The 16,249-nt window shown below is 36.0% G+C and overlaps 1 protein-coding gene and 1 pseudogene across 1 annotated transcript; both read right to left on the bottom strand.

Moving 5' to 3' along the window:
* Positions 1-4,544: 4,544 nt before the first annotated feature.
* LOC122437908 lies at positions 4,545-6,170 on the bottom strand (annotated as a pseudogene).
* An 8,512-nt stretch (positions 6,171-14,682) lies between these two features.
* Positions 14,683-15,600, bottom strand: LOC122438014 (olfactory receptor 4A47-like). The gene has a single exon (XM_043462473.1). The coding sequence runs from the start codon at positions 15,598-15,600 to the stop codon at positions 14,683-14,685; it is 918 nt and encodes a 305-aa protein (XP_043318408.1).
* Positions 15,601-16,249: the final 649 nt, after the last annotated feature.

The following is a 16,249-nucleotide window of genomic DNA, read 5'->3' on the forward strand; positions in this document are numbered from 1 at the left end:
ATTGTGTCACATCTAAGTGCAGGGCAGTTGTCATTATAATGGGTTTGAAAATATTCACCACCCAGAAAAAATGAATAAATTCTTTATCACTGCATAATGGTGGGCTTCCCAGTTTGTGCTAGTGGTAAAGAACCCACCTGCCAACCCACCTGCCAATGCAGGAGACATAGAGATGTGGGTTCTATCCCTGGGCCCAGAAGATCCCAGAGTTGGACACGACTAAAGCCACTTAGCATGCATGTATAACAGTGGTGGTGGTGGTTTAGTCACTAAGTCGTGTCTGACTCTTGCAATCCCATGGACTGTAGCCCGCCAGGCTCCTTTGCCCATGGGGTTCTCCAGGCAAGAATACTGGAGTGGGTTGCCATTTCCTTCTCCAGGAGATCTTCCCAACTCAGGGATTGAATCCAGGTCTCCTGCTTTGCAGGCAGATTCTTTACCAACTGAGCTATGAGGGAAGCCCCGTAGGAGGCTTTATATCTAGAAATGTTTGGAGTTAGAGCCTTCATTTTTTTTCTCTTATTGTGGAAAATGTATCACAGATTACAACTGGTTCATTAATGGAGTTGACCACTGACTTTGGGAAATCTTCTAAGAAGAAGGAGTCTCTCAGTTTTACTGAAGATGATCCTCGTAGATGATGGGCCAACATCTGTGCTTGGATGCACTTTACTAACATTCTAGTTACTCCATGGTCTTACCTGACCATATAGACATAAGCTAAGGCAATATCCCTCAATCTTTGTCCACTATTGGCCCCTAAAAGTGTTTCTTAGATACCCTGTTTCCTTAATCATATGTCCCTTGAAAGTAGTTATATCTATGTGAGTTATGTATATCTCTGCATTATACATAGAAACAGTGAGAAACATTTGTCCCCCAAGGAACTATTTGTACCTTATTGGTAGAGGCATTTCTCCCATGTCAAATGCACATTTTAAAACAACCTACTTAGTTTTCAGAAAGGAGGAAGCATAATGTGGTTATTTACTCAGACCAAATTGAAATTCTAGCTGTATTTCAAACAACTACATGAATCTCTATCCAATTATTCTATCCTGCATAACCCTCTCATAAAATGATTTTATCTTACTCATTACTAAAAATATTATATTTCTAGTTAATCATTTACTTGCTTATTATCCATCTATGCCCACTGGAATTTAAGTTCTGCACAAACACAACCTTTTTATTATTGTGCTGGATACCCCAGTTCCTATAACTCTGTGGCCCACTGTTGCACTGAATGGTATTTTGTGAATAAAATAAATAAGTCAAACTTACCTAAATTAGATTGGCCATAATGACATTTTTTCCCAAAATGAATGTTAATACTGTGAGATATCAATAGGAAAAGCCCTGTGGAAATTACATCTAGTTAGCTCTTCAAGATGCTACCACATGTACAGAGTATCAGTCTCCTCAATCATTGAATTGCTCTGTCTTACTCCAAACATCTTTCACACAAGTGGAACTTCACTTCTTTTGAAAATCAACAACTTGAATTTCATTCCTTGAACCTATCACAGCCCACTTTTCTTGATACCCATGAAAGCAAATATATCTGCAAAAAAGATCGTCAGGTGATGTTTCCTTGACACAATCAAGAGAGTGTACATAGCATAGGAAATGGAAGTCAACATAGAGCTAATGGGAAGAAAGTGCACTCCACACAAAAGTAAGAGAAAAATCCCTCAGTGTCAACCTTTGCAATGTGACCAGTGATTAGATTTGTCTTTGGCATTTTTCACACCAGGACAACATGGAGTATCATGAAGGGGAAGCGACATTCTAGTCAGGTGGCGGTTGTTCCTCAGAGAAGATTCTTGGTGATGAGGGCAAAGGAGCATCTAAGCAAGCTTTAAACTCACAAACCAGCAAGATTCTATCCATTGAGAATGCCCGCCTCCCTTGCATTTCCTTCTTCTTAGGCTTTCCCACTTTGCTGTTGACAGTTTATAATCTGTGCCACCTTTATCTTCTCACTCTTCCACGGAGCCTCTGGTACAGCTCTTAAGACACAACCATTAACCTTTGTTTCCCTCTTCATATCTTCTCTTTGGTCTTAGAGTAGAAACAACATTTACCCAGTACTTTTCCTATGTAACTCATGGGTTACACTCCTGTCCTCTCTAATAGTCACAAGACAAAATGAACCACATATCATTTAGCCTAGATTCTATTGAAATATTTCGTTCTCACCAGTAATTACAAACCTGGTCATTTAAATAGATAAGTGGTAATTATACACTCTTTCAGATCTAGACTTCATAGAAAAAGGTTCTCTTTCCTAGGATTTTGAGACAGTCATACACAACTTAGTGTATACACATACACAACTTACACACACTTAGACAGTGACAACACTGTCACCCCAGGACCATGCTCAGGTGTTAGTGCATGTTCAAATTATGGAAGAAATAGTCCCAGTACATCATTGAGTCTGAGAAAGTTACTTTCTTGAGAAATAACAAGAGTAGGAGTGTCATAGTCAGAGGAGTTCTGATTTATGAGTTATGTTATAATGTAGAATGACCAGATATTCTTCAACTACATAGAGAAGCATTGTAGGTATCTCCCACTTTCCGAAAATTTGCATCAGTCACATTGTGTTTATGAAGACATACTTTAGTCCTTCTTTTCATTAATGAGAAATAAATCTTAAGGGGGGGTTAATTTTTTAAAAAAAGTTAACATGCTACCAATTTCTAGTACTACATTTGAGATAAAGCTAAAACCAATGTAACACAGCAGAAACAACACATTTGTCTCCTTGAAGGACAAATTGAATCATTAAAACTGCAGATAATTTTATTATCTATATACTTAAACATAAGACAGACAACTGTATTTCTTTTGAAAGAAAGTAAGACTGAGTTTTAAAGACCTGAGTTGAAATATGTAGCTGAAACTTGTGAAAGACATCTGTGTTTCAGTGTGATAGTTCCTGACACATTTTATGGTGGAAGCATACGTGAGCTGAGTCAGTTAAGTCAGTAAGCTTTTCTTGTATTCAATTTGCTTCTACATAAAATGGGGATAATAATAATGGAACTATTAATACCTGTTTAGTTTGTGAATAAATCAACTGAGGTGAATATGCCTGATAAATAATAAAGGGTTTATTTAATGTAAATATATGTAGCAGACCTACAGAGCAACAGCTCTGAAAAATAAACGTATGTCTTTCTATTGAAATTTGATAACAGGTGTTTCAGTTCAGTCGCTGGGGCTCAGTCCTGTCTGACTCTTTGTGACCCCATGGACTGCAGTATGCCAGGCTTCCCTGTCCATCACCAACATCCGGAGCTTGCTCAAACTCATGTCCATCGAGTCGGTGATGTCTCCAACCATCTTATCCTCTGTCATCCCCTTCTCCTCTCACCTTCAGTCTTTCCCAGCATCAGGGTCTTTTCAAATGAGTCAGCTCTTCTCATCCGGTGGCCAAAGTATTGGAGTTTCAGCTTCAGCATCAGTCCTTCCAGTGAACATCCAGGACTGATCTTCTTTAGGATGGATTGGTTGGATCTCCTTGCAGACCAGAGGGCTCTCAAGAGTCTTCTCCAACACCACAGTTCAGAAGCATCAATTCTTTGGTGCTCAGCTTTCTTTATAGTCCAACTCTCCACACATGACTGCTGGAAAAACCATAGCTTTGACTAGATAGACTTTTGTTGGAAAAGTAATGTCTCTGCTTTGTAATACATTGTCTAGGTTGGTCATAGCTTTTCTTCCAAGGAGTAAGCATCTTTTAATTTCATGGCTGAAGTTACCTTCTGCAGTGATTTTGGAACCCCCCAAAAAATAAAGTCTAGTTTCTAGTTTCTAATGGCTCCTCAAGTCTTGATATAGCAAAATAAAACATTTCCTTTATATTCAAGAAAATCTGTAAGCCAAAAGGATATTTAAGCATATAAGAACAAGTTAACAGTAATTTCAAATTTTCTGGTTGAATTTGTGCAACAAAAAGAGTTAGAGATAGATCAACAATTATCATTTTCCCTTTTAGTGGCTGTCTCTCATTTTGCTTTTGATAAATACATAGTGCAAAAAAAATAAAATCAATGATTGCTTCATTCAACAGTTCTTTCCCCATGTATCTATCTAAGAATTTCCATTTCTTACTGGATATACCACAGGCTAAGCAAAAATAAACAAATAAATAATTTCTTACATCAAGATCCTAAAAAAAATCAATTTCATCCAAATAACATATATGAAGAATTTAGTAAAATAGAACTAACACTCTGGGAAGAATCTTCTTCTACAGTGATCAACAGAAGCATAAATATTAATAGCTGTTCTCTCCATTGTTTATTCTGAATCTATAAATGTGAACATTGAAGCCTTGTTAAAGTACAAGTTATCAAAATGTCTTATAAATGCCTAGTTATAATTAAATCTTCAACAGATGTTAGTTTCTAGGTCTTTTTTTTTTTTTTTCCTTCCAGGGATCTGCAAAAGTTTTTTTTTTTTTTTTTAACCCCACAATTTACATATATAATCATTCCCACACATATCCTTTTCTTGGCATAGTGGATAACCTAAGTTACTCTCCGCTCCAGCGTCAACAAACCGTTCATGGCATCTTTCACTTAATGTGTTTCTCACTGTGTAAATGATAGGATTTAAAATGGGAGCGAGGATTGCAAAAAACACAGCCACCAACTTGTCCCCAGGGTAAGTGGCCACAGGACGTGTGTAGCCGAATATACAAGGGACCACTACTGTAAAGTGGGCGCTACACGTAGACAGTGACTTGTGCTGTCCTTCAGAGCCATGGGATTTCAGGGAGCTCAGGATGACTGTGTAGGAGATGAGGAGCATGAAAAAAAAAAAAAAAATCAGTGAAAGCATCCCCACTGAGTGCGCTGCCACCACCATTCCCAACCAGTAGGTGTCGCTGCGGGCAAGTTGCAACACAGAAGAAATCACACATGAAGTGGTCGATGACCTTGGAACCACAGAAGGTCAAGTCGACTGTGAGGAGAATCTGCACAGTGGCATGCAGGATCCCCCCAATCCAGGCCACCACCACCAGGAGCTGGCAGAGCCCCTGTCGTATGATGGTCGTGTAGTGCAGAGGTTTGCAGATGGCCACGTAGCGGTCATAGGCCATGACAGTAAGGAGTATGATCTCTGATCCTCCTAGGAAGTGCTCCAAAAACATCTGAGTCAAACAGCCACCCCAGGAGACGGTTCTCCTCTGGTACAGCAGGTCAATGATCATTTTGGGGGTAATGACAGATGTGTAAGAGGCATGTATGAAGGCCAAGTAAGCGAGAAAGAAGTACATGGGGGCAGAAAGTGTGGGACTGAGGGAGATGGTGATGACAATGAGCAGACTGGCTAGCACAGTGAAAAGGAAAATGAAAGACAATGAAGAGTATTTTCTGCAGGTGTTGGTTCTGTGTGAGTCCCAAGAGAACAAATTCAGTCATGTTGTTGGGAGGCATGAGCAGATCCCTTCAGTAAGTAACACCTTCCTGGGACCTGAATTACCTACAAAGGAATAAAGACTGATACTTCTGAATCATGAAAGGCTTGTCATCTAAATTTCTTAGAACAAAATTAGAGCAGTAAGTGTGACTGTGGAGCATGTCCTTGGAATTTTTGCCCCAGTACTTTTTCCAGTTCTTTCTAACTTCTTCCGTGATGGCTTTTTATTTCTTTAGACATCTAGTACCCATCACCTGTAAACTCTCTGTAAGATAATAGCTGATGCGTAATTTACTAAGAAAACACCAGGCTATTTACATGAGATCTGTATTCTGTTTCCAAATCTGTTTAACTTTACTAAGTCATCTTGGTGTCCCATGCTTTTGCGTTCTCCTCTGTTTCTGTGAGCTTAGAAATAGTAACCACCTAAAGCAGAGGATATAGGCAATCTATAGTTCATAGGGTTGCAAAGAGTCAGACATAACTGAAGTGAGTTAGCATGCATGCACGCACCTTGTAAGCTAAGCGATCAAGCCTGCAGGTAAGAGTTGTTCCTTCTTCTATGAGGATTTACATTTGAAACTTCAGCTCTAACTGTGGAAAGAAATACATTGTCAATACATATTTATCACAAACAAGAAGTTTAGGGAAATGTATACATCCTTGGCAACACAGGCTAGCTGGTACCTTGCAGAACATATATTATTAGGGTGTGTTTCCTCGCTTACCATAGCGACCTGGCATAACGTGTGCAGTGCCTGAAATCTGTTAAGTGATGAGCAAATGCTTGCTGAGTCACCGTTCTCCACGGGAGAGCATAAGGCAGGTTCCCCAAACCATAAACTTATCGGGAATCAATTTCTCCTGTCTGCTAGCTCTATTTTCCATAATTCTCAATGAGAAAAATAAATTAATGTTTGAAAGAAAGCTACACTCCAGGTTAATATTTTCTGGCACACAGTAAGGTGTACATAGGAAAATAATTATGACCTCTATTAGAAATTATCCTACTAGGTCATATTATTGTCAAGATAATTGCAGTGCTTTTAAAATAACAATTTTATTCTTCAAAACTCAGTTTCACATACAATTTAAAAGTCATCTTAAATAATTATACAAATTCAGTATACTTAGATTAAAAAAAACTATTTGATATTTGTTTATTGCAAGGTAGTCTATTAAGCAAAGGAAATACTTATTTTCAATGTTTTAAAAGAAAAAAAAGTTAATATGGAGAATAAAATAAATAATTTTCTGAAAAAGTTGGAGTAATAACTAAGCCAACATATTTATAAGCATATATATATCAACTAAGAAAAACACATTTAACATCTATTATTAAATGTAGCTACTGCAGTTCATTCATTAACAGATATTTATTAGACACTTATTGTGTATATGAATGTATATTTGTTCACATAAAGTCATGAAGAGTGTCCCTCTTAATGCCTGCAATTTTATTACCAAACAGCAGCAGCTCATCCATCCATGGCAGGAATGATCTTCCCACTCTGTTATGCTTCCATATACATTACTATACTTTTTTCTCCTATCTTCCCATAGCACCCAGCTTCCATAATTCATGGTTACAGAATACTACATTACTAATAGAATGAACCTAGATGGCACATTAAAAAGCAGAGACATTACTTTGCCAACAAAGGTCCATCTAGTTGAAGCTATGGTTTTTCCAGGGGTCATGTATGGATGTGAGAGTTGGACTATAAAGAAAGCTGAGGGCCAAAGAATTGATGCTTTTCAACTGTGGTGTTGGAGAAGACTCTTGAGAGTCCCTTGGACTGCAAGGAGATCCAACCAATCCATCCTAAAGGAGATCAGTCCTGAATGTTCACTGGAAGGACTGATGTTGAAGCTGGAACACCAATACTTTGGCCACCTGATGAGAAGAGCTGACTCATTTGAAAAGACCCTGATGCTGGGAAAGACTGAAGGCAGGAGGAGAAGGGGATGACAGAGGATGAGATGGTTGGATGGTATCACCGACTCAGTGGACATGAGTTTGGGTAAGCTCCAGGAGTTGGTGATGGACAGGGAGGTCGGGCGTGCTGCAGTCCATGGGATCACAGAGTCAAACACGACTGAGCAACTGAACTGAACTGAATAGAATGAAAAATTAATGAAGATAAATTTCCCAAGGAAAAGAGAGGATTAAACATAAATATAATACAATGCTTTCTGCAAAAAAAAACACAAAAAAACAAAAAAAACTTTTCATTTAAAATAAGTAAAGATTCCTTAAAAAACTGGAAATAGAACTGCCATATGACCCAGCAATCCCACTCCTGGGCATACACACCGAGGAAACCAGATCTGAAAGAGACATGTGCACCCCAATGTTCATTGCAGCACTGTTTATAATAGCCAGGACATGGAAGCAACCTAGATGCCCATCAGCAGACGAATGGATAAGGAAGCTGTGGTACATATACACCATGGAATATTACTCAGCCATTAAAAATAATTCATTTGAATCAGTTCTAATGAGATGGATGAAACTGGAGCCCATTACACAGAGTGAAGTAAGCCAGAAAGATAACCACCAATACAGTATACTAATGCATATATATGGAATTTAAAAAGATGGTAATGATAACCCTATATGCAAAACAGAAAAAGAGACACAGATGTACAGAACAGAGTTTTAGACTCTGTGGGAGAAGGCAAGGGTGGGATGTTCTGAGATAACAACATTGAAACAAGTATACTATCAAGGGTGAAACAGACCACTAGCCCAGGTTGGATGCATGAGACAAGTGCTCAGGGCTGGTGCACTGGGAAGACCCAGAGGGATGGGATGGAGAGGGAGGTGGGAGGGGGAATCGGGATGGGGAACACATGTAATTCCATGGCTGATTCATGTCAATGTATGGCAAAAATCACTACAATATTGTAAAGCAATTAGCCTCCAACTAATAAAAACAAATGGAAATAAATAAATAAATAAATAAAGATTAAGTGCAAGGGGGAAAGAACAGTAGGAAAGGCAAACAAAGGAATAAATGTAGAAAAAAATATAAGCAAATATAAAATAAAATAAGTAAAGAGATTTTTAAAGATTATCTGAAATGAAAATGTTACACTTAAGTGGAAACAAAGTTCTGCAGCTCCACCCCATTTCCTTATACTGAGATGGGGTCCCCCAACAGATCAGAAAGGAGGCTAGTGTATATAAAGTAGCAATTAGACATAAGTATTTTAGAAACCATCATGAAGACATAAAAATCAGTTTTTCGTTTTCTTTGACTCTACAATACTCTTTCTAGGATAGACATTAAAGGAAAATACTTTCAAAAGAAAAAACTCATTACTTGCACAAATGTTCAGCATAATTATTAAGATCTGTGGAAAATTTAGAAACTACATGGAATGTTCAACTTTGGAGAAATCAATTAAAATATACTTCATATATTTGATTAGTGTGTAGTTTTTAATAAATGTTTTCTTAAAATTGTATAAAATCATAGGAAAATTCTTATGTTATATCATTAATTGGGGAAAATTTTAGATGTGAACATAAATTTATGATTATTTTAATTTATTTAACTAATTATTTTATTATTCTATTTCTATTGATATATGATTTCTATACATATAAATTAAAAGCAATTATTTCACTATTAAATTGATAATGTTGTAATTGAGTTAACCTTTCTTGATATTTTACATGCTGAAGAAGTGATTAAATCTGAATGGTGAGAATGAGAAGTGATTATATGGTTTCTAAGATCCATTTAAACCTGAGAGTCAACATTATATGATTTCCTGAACAACAGAATCTTACCTATGAGTGTGTCTGATGTGGGTCCATGGCCAGAACCCTAGGTAGTTGTCAGTTCACCAAGAAGTAAGTTGTAAGAATAAAAATGTCAACTAGCTCAACTACAGTAAATGTCTTTGCTGATTTATAGATGGCACATTGCCATAAGGCTTTCTTTTGAACCTCAAAAGTACTACCACATTTCCTGCTTGCAGACAAATTCTATACAGGTTCTTAGCTCAGGCTAATAGGACCTCAGGGGTATTTCACCATCATTAGTAGATCCTGCCACCAACCCAATTATTTCATGTAACACAGCTGAACTTTAGAAGATAAATTTTATAGCATTCATCTTTCATTGTCATCTCTTTCTTGTTCAACATGAAGACAAAACAGTATGCCAAGAGAAAAAAATAAGTTAACCATTTATGATTTTAGGTATTTGAAAGCAAATGAGCTTAAGTTGTACCCTGACTATTGATTATTGTATAAAGTCATCATTTAGGGGGGTACTATTTAATGCTTTTCTTTATGTACTTCAGTGTTTTTTTTTTCCATTTATTTTTTTATTTGGAGGCTAATTAATTTACAATATTGTAGTGGTTTTTGCCATACATTGACATGAATCAGCCATGGAATTACATGTATTCCCCATCCCAATTCCCTCTCCCACCTCATATATATATATACACACATACATATAGTTTTCTATGTATAGGTCTTTTGTTTCTTTAGGTAGACATACTTCAGTTTTTTAATTGAGCTACCATTTACCAAATCATAACTTTTAAATACTGCTTTCTAATACACAGTAAGTGCATGATATGAACCCTATTATAATACTGGCACTTCACATAAGGTGATCTTTATAAATTTTTTCATTTGTATCTTGTTTGTCTCTTGCTTCACTTCTGGAATTAGATCAACATGACAATGATGAAAATAATTCTATTTTTCAATTATATTCAGAGTGAGTAGAATTCATTATTTCAGTCATTTAAAATTATTCTTATAATATTCTTATGGAATAGAAAAAATATGTATGAATGCATAATTTACAACAGGAAATATAGGACATGGAATCTGAATACTGTTTTCAAAGGCAAAATAAGAAGCAGACCACTAAATCCTGGGTCAGGATATTTACCTTTAAACTACTGTTTTATAAGCTAAGTGTTATTACAAGTTTAGGCTGCCACCAACCATGAGGCCTGTTATAACTACGTACTAAAAGAAATAAATTATGATACTTGAAATTTTCTAAAAAAATAAATTTAATTCAATTAACTTTGGGTGTTCTCATGTTCACATTTGCTTGTGCTAATAAGACAAATAAATTGTACAGAACTCCAGATTGAATCTAGAGAATGTGTCATGAAGGAAAAGAGTTTATGAATGCTGAAATCACATGACCAAACCTAGTTTGACTAGAGCCTTTAACATGATAGTGCTATAAGAACATTTGTGATTGCAGATGCCAAAGAAAATCTGAATGAGGATTTAAAACCATCTAAACAATTGTAAGAAATATGGATTTTGTTAAAGTATTATAGTCAAAATCTCTTGACTCTTTCATATCTGAAATGAAAGCCAGGTTCATATCAGAGAATTAGCAGTACTGCCAGAGTCATCATTCCCAACCTGATAGAAAGTTGAAATCCATTCACAATGGCCCATTGAGTGGTCATCCAGCCTCTCCTTAAATAGCTACTGTGCTGATAGAGTGGTTGCTTTAGAATCCCTACACCTGCATATTCCAGCTCCCCAGAGACTAGAGTAGCATGCCATGGATAGAGACTCTGCTTGATCTAAATCTGAAAATGTTCTCTATGAAAGAAATTTTTCAAAAAAAGTAGTGCCTGGAATTATATCAGGAAATTCTGTTTTTAGAATACAAATTCAGGGGCAGAATGTAGTAAAGCCCTGGACAAAGAGCCACTCAGACTCTCAAACTTGAGCAATAAACTGGAATGAAAGTAAAAGTTATTACATAAATGGATCATATCACAGTTGATCAGAAACTAGTTGAGGGATGATATGACTTTTGGTAGGTCCTAATTTCAAAAAAGTCCATCTACCTGCCAAAGTGTTCTTCTGGGCATCTTCATGCTTTTCAATAGGCAGAGAAACCTGTCCTCAAAGAAACAAAGCACCCGAGAGTAGAGTTCATATCGTACTAGTCCATCTGAAGATCCTAGTGGGGTATCTAAGCTGTTACCAGGAATGGAAAAGTCTGGGGAGGTGGGCCGTGGTCTCATAACTCCTCCAATTTTACTGCTAACTGAAGTAGAAGTTAATATAAATATTTACAACAATAAACACACTGACTTGGCAGAATCACAGAACTTGGAAACACCTTCCAATTACTTAAGTAAACCTCATGTAGAAATAGGGAAGTCTGCTAAATTTATAGAGGAAGATGAGGGCATAGTGTGAAATAATACTCATGTCTCCTGATCCTGAAGGTAGTGTTCTTACTCTTCGTCACAACTTCATAATCTTAAAATGTTTGCTAAATATTGTTAGATCACAGAATCCATTGACTTCTTAAATTAGACATACAGTACCCATGAAGTGAGAAGTTAGATCATTCTGTCAAAAGAGGCATGGATGAAAAAGACACTAAGCCTTTTCTGACTAGCTCATTGTTAAGTGTAAGGTCAAATGTAGATAAAAGTGTCCTCCTTTTAAAGAATAAAATCATAAAGCAAGATTTACGTCCATTTTGTGGAGAAGAATACCAAATTTTTGAGACATCAATCAATCCTTCACAATATGTGTTTTATTCTGGATAGGAAAACAAAATTTTAAAACATGCAGTATTCCTCAAAATAAATATTTAGTGTCATGACATTCTAAATATATTTTCACTGGACGTTTTCTACCTTTGCCAAATGAGCCTAAAGCTTAGAGGAAGAGGAAACTGTTGGGGAGAAGAGTAGAAATTGTCCCAAAATTGAACCTTCTAGATGGTGTGAAACCTGGCAGAATAAATGGAAATATTTCAAATTATTACTGAAATCAATATTTATATTACCAGATTTTAAAGTGTACTTAAAAAATGTTTGAAAATTAAAAGTCACTGGAAATGTATAGAATTTTACCACAGTGATATGATAGAGCACATGAAAAAGTGGAAGAAAAATATAACACCTGTATGTAAAGCACTCATAACTATAACATAAATAACATAACAAAGTTAATATTTGTATCAAATTTAAATATATGTTATATATATATATACATATATATATGTATGTATTTAATGTAGATAGAGTCAATCATAATTTTCAGTAAAAATTCCCACTTCAATAGATCAAGAATTCAAGTAGTTGACAAAATCTATAGAGTTGTTCCTATGCTCCATACATTGTGCAAGGAAAAAAGAACACAGAAAACTAAGTAACTTTTCATGGTCTCAGGGATATTACAGATGAATGAACATAGACTTTAGCATATTAACAAAGACTTTTATCTCTTCATTTGATATCTACCCAAAGTTGAAAATTAACTAAAGTTCAAGCTTGGTCCTTCCGTGTTGCTGTTACAGAATACCATGGACTAGATGATTTAAACCATATGCACTTATTTTTCACAGGTATGGAGGCTCAGAAGCCCAAGATTAATGTCCCAGCAGATTCCCAGAGCTGGGGAGTTCCCCTTCCTAGTTCATGAAGTGAAGTGAAGTGAAGTTGCTCAGTCGTGTCCAACTCTTTGCGAGTCCATGGATGGAGCAGCCTCCGTCCATGGGATTTTCCAGGCAAGAGTACTGGAGTGGGTTGCCATTGCCTTCTCCAGAGGATCTTCCCAACCCAGGAATCAAACCTGGGTCTCCTGCATTGTAGGCAGACACTTTACCATCTGAGCTATCAGGGAAGTTTATAGACTGCCCTTTTTTCCTATGTCCTCACATGGCAGAAGGGTCAAGTGAGGTCTCTGAAGTCTCTTTATAAGGACATTAACTTCACTTGTCAGGGCACAACCTTCATTAGTTAATATTTCCTAAAGCTCCTCTCCAACTTCACCACATTACAAAGGAACTTATTTACAATTTTGGAGAGGGACACACATATTCAATCTACAACAGTACCTGAAACTGGAGACATAAATTATAGAACATCTGGTAAACCCAAATGGTTGGTTTTATTTAGTGAATAGTATCATGTTTGAGAAGTCGTTGAGATCATGTAAGAAATCTTCATGTAACAGTGACAAAAAAATTGACATAGGATGTTTTTCTCATACAATGTGATTTATTAAAAACACCCACCACCTCATAGCTGTAGTCCCTCACGAATTCTAAGTGAGGGAGGAAGAATAATAAGCTTCTTTGACCACATGATTCTATCTAGAAGTGGATAATATTTTGCTTCAAAGTTCATTCAGAGAGGCAGAGAATTTTATAAAAGAGGATTTTGCTAAATAAGGCAATATATTCTGACCTCTTTATTACCTAATAATTTGTATTTTATTAATGAACTATAAGAATAGCATATGGTGTTAGCATTCTTAATGTCTACATCACCCAAAATATCTTGTATCAAGCTTTGTAGTTCATCTTTGAAGTTCATGGATTATGGTTTATGCAAAATTTACACATGAAAGTCAGACTCTGTCTCTCCATAAAAGCCTATGGAAAACTATAAGCAAAAAAGGAGATGGAGATACTGAAAAATAGCAGAAGTGTTATTAGATATTCTAAACTGGATGAGAATATAACTGGGTCATCTCTATGAAAATATAGTGCAAACAAATCTGTTCCACTTGAGATATTATGATTACCCAGTTGGGAGTATAAGTAAGATTTGGTTATTTATCTATATTTTCACTTTGTTCATTTGGATTATTTTTATAAATTTAGCCTCCTTATGCTTAAAATATACAATTATGAAACACCATTCTCCTTTGATGTTAACATTTTAAGCAATATGAAGAAATATATATGCAAAATGTGTTGTAGATACAAAATACAATATATATCTCTTATATTAATATAGGTGGCTATGTGTAGAGAAGAGTCAAGGAAATTTTTATGTCATATATTTTGTTTTCTGAAATCTGGAATGTGTTCTATCAAATCTGAGAAAGATTATGATATTTATTTATAGGAAAACCATGAGAAAATCAGTAAGAAAAATAAATTTAAAGTACTAACTATTGTTTACCTTATCATATAGAAGATAAATCAATGAAATGAATAGTGATGTTTTATACCCCCACTGTATGTATTTTCTAAGAAACTCTGAAAATCTTAAAAATGCTATTTCAAAATCAATACATACTTTGGACTAGGAAATAATGAAAATCTTTAAAGTATGCTGTGATGATTGCAAGCATTCATGTAAATGTTTTGACATACTTCTTTTTACATCTGAGGAGACACTACAGTTAAATAATCACAAAAGGCTTTCATGGAAAGACTATTCTTCATTGACAATAGGTGATATGTTTCTCTACTGCCTGCCTCATTTTCTTTTTCTGATCCAGAGCTTTTTCATGGCATTTTTCAACTCTCCATTTCTCAGAGTATAGATTAGAGGGTTCAGCATAGGGGTAATAATGGTATAAAACACAGTCGAGGATTTATCAACGGATAAGGTGGAAGGAGGCCTCACATACGTAAAAATACAGGGCACAAAGAAGAGGAGCACGACAGTAATGTGGGAGCCACAGGTGGATAAGGCTTTGCGCCTGCCTTCCTGGCTAAGATTCTTCAGGGAGTACAGAATGACCCCATAGGAGATGAGTAACAGTGTGAAGATGACCATACAGATCGCCCCATCATTGGCCAGCACTATGAGGGCAATAACATGGGTGTCAGTGCAGGCAAGTTCTAACAAGAGGTACATGTCACAGATGAAGTGGTCAATGACATTTGGGCCACAATAGGGAAGGTTGTAAACAGAGAGAGGATGAATTACAGCATGCAAAAGCCCACCAACCCAGGCCAAGAGCAGCAGCAGAGCACACACTCGCTTATTCATGATTGTCAGATAATGCAAGGGTTTACAGATGGCCACATAGTGGTCATAGGCCATGACCACCAGGAGGCATAAATCAGCACCGCCAAATAAGTGTCCTATAAACAGCTTGGTCATACAAGCTTGGAAGGAAATGGTTTTCTTCTCACACAGCAAGGCTATAATCATATTTGGAGTGACTGTAGTTGAATAAACAGCATTCATAAATGATAAATAGCCAAGAAAGAAGTACATAGGGGCATTCCGCATTGAGCTGACCACCACATTCATGACAATGAGTAAGTTGCCCACCATTGTCACAATGTAGATAAGCAGGAAAAAGACAAATAATATTTTCTGACCCTGGACACTCTGAGTGAGCCCCAAGAGGACAAACTCTGTTACATTGTTCCTTTGTTCCATAGATCTTTCTGTATATCTTTTTCCACTGTTCAGGACAAAGTTTTCTGTAAATATACTTATTAATTTCCTAAATCTTAAGATATTTGTCTATTCATTTAACCATTGGGCTGTATGGTTTATCATGATCCAGTATTTTCAGAGATTATAATACAAAGTGCTTAAAACACTGGGTCCCAAACCTCAATCTACACAGAACAAGTTTCAAGATACTTAGTGAGAAAAGCAATTTTAAGTAAATATTTTGCAACGTCTCTTCTATCCAGAAGCTAATAAAATTGTACAAATAATATTACTTATAAACATTAAATTAAAATTCTTTAATTACAAAGGTAAAGCAAGATTTTCTTAATTTTTCTTCCATTTTATAAAAAAGATAACTTTCTCCATTATAGGTGTGGAAAAATCTTCTTAACCACAAATAGCTATATTTTGACAATCAATTTCTATTAGGATTAGAAAAATACAATAATGCCAACCGCAAAGTAGTATTTTTTTGGAAAGATTTCATTTTTAGAAGATATACCATAGAGTTAATATCCAACAGATACACGTTTCTAAGCGTCCACAAATTAAAAAGTCAATAAAAATATAAATAAATTTAAATTATCAAACCATCCATTAAAGAGAATACATCTAAAATGGAGCAAGA

The sequence above is a fragment of the Cervus canadensis genome, chromosome 3 (genome assembly GCF_019320065.1).
Source record: "Cervus canadensis isolate Bull #8, Minnesota chromosome 3, ASM1932006v1, whole genome shotgun sequence".
Lineage (NCBI taxonomy): Eukaryota > Metazoa > Chordata > Mammalia > Artiodactyla > Cervidae > Cervus > Cervus canadensis.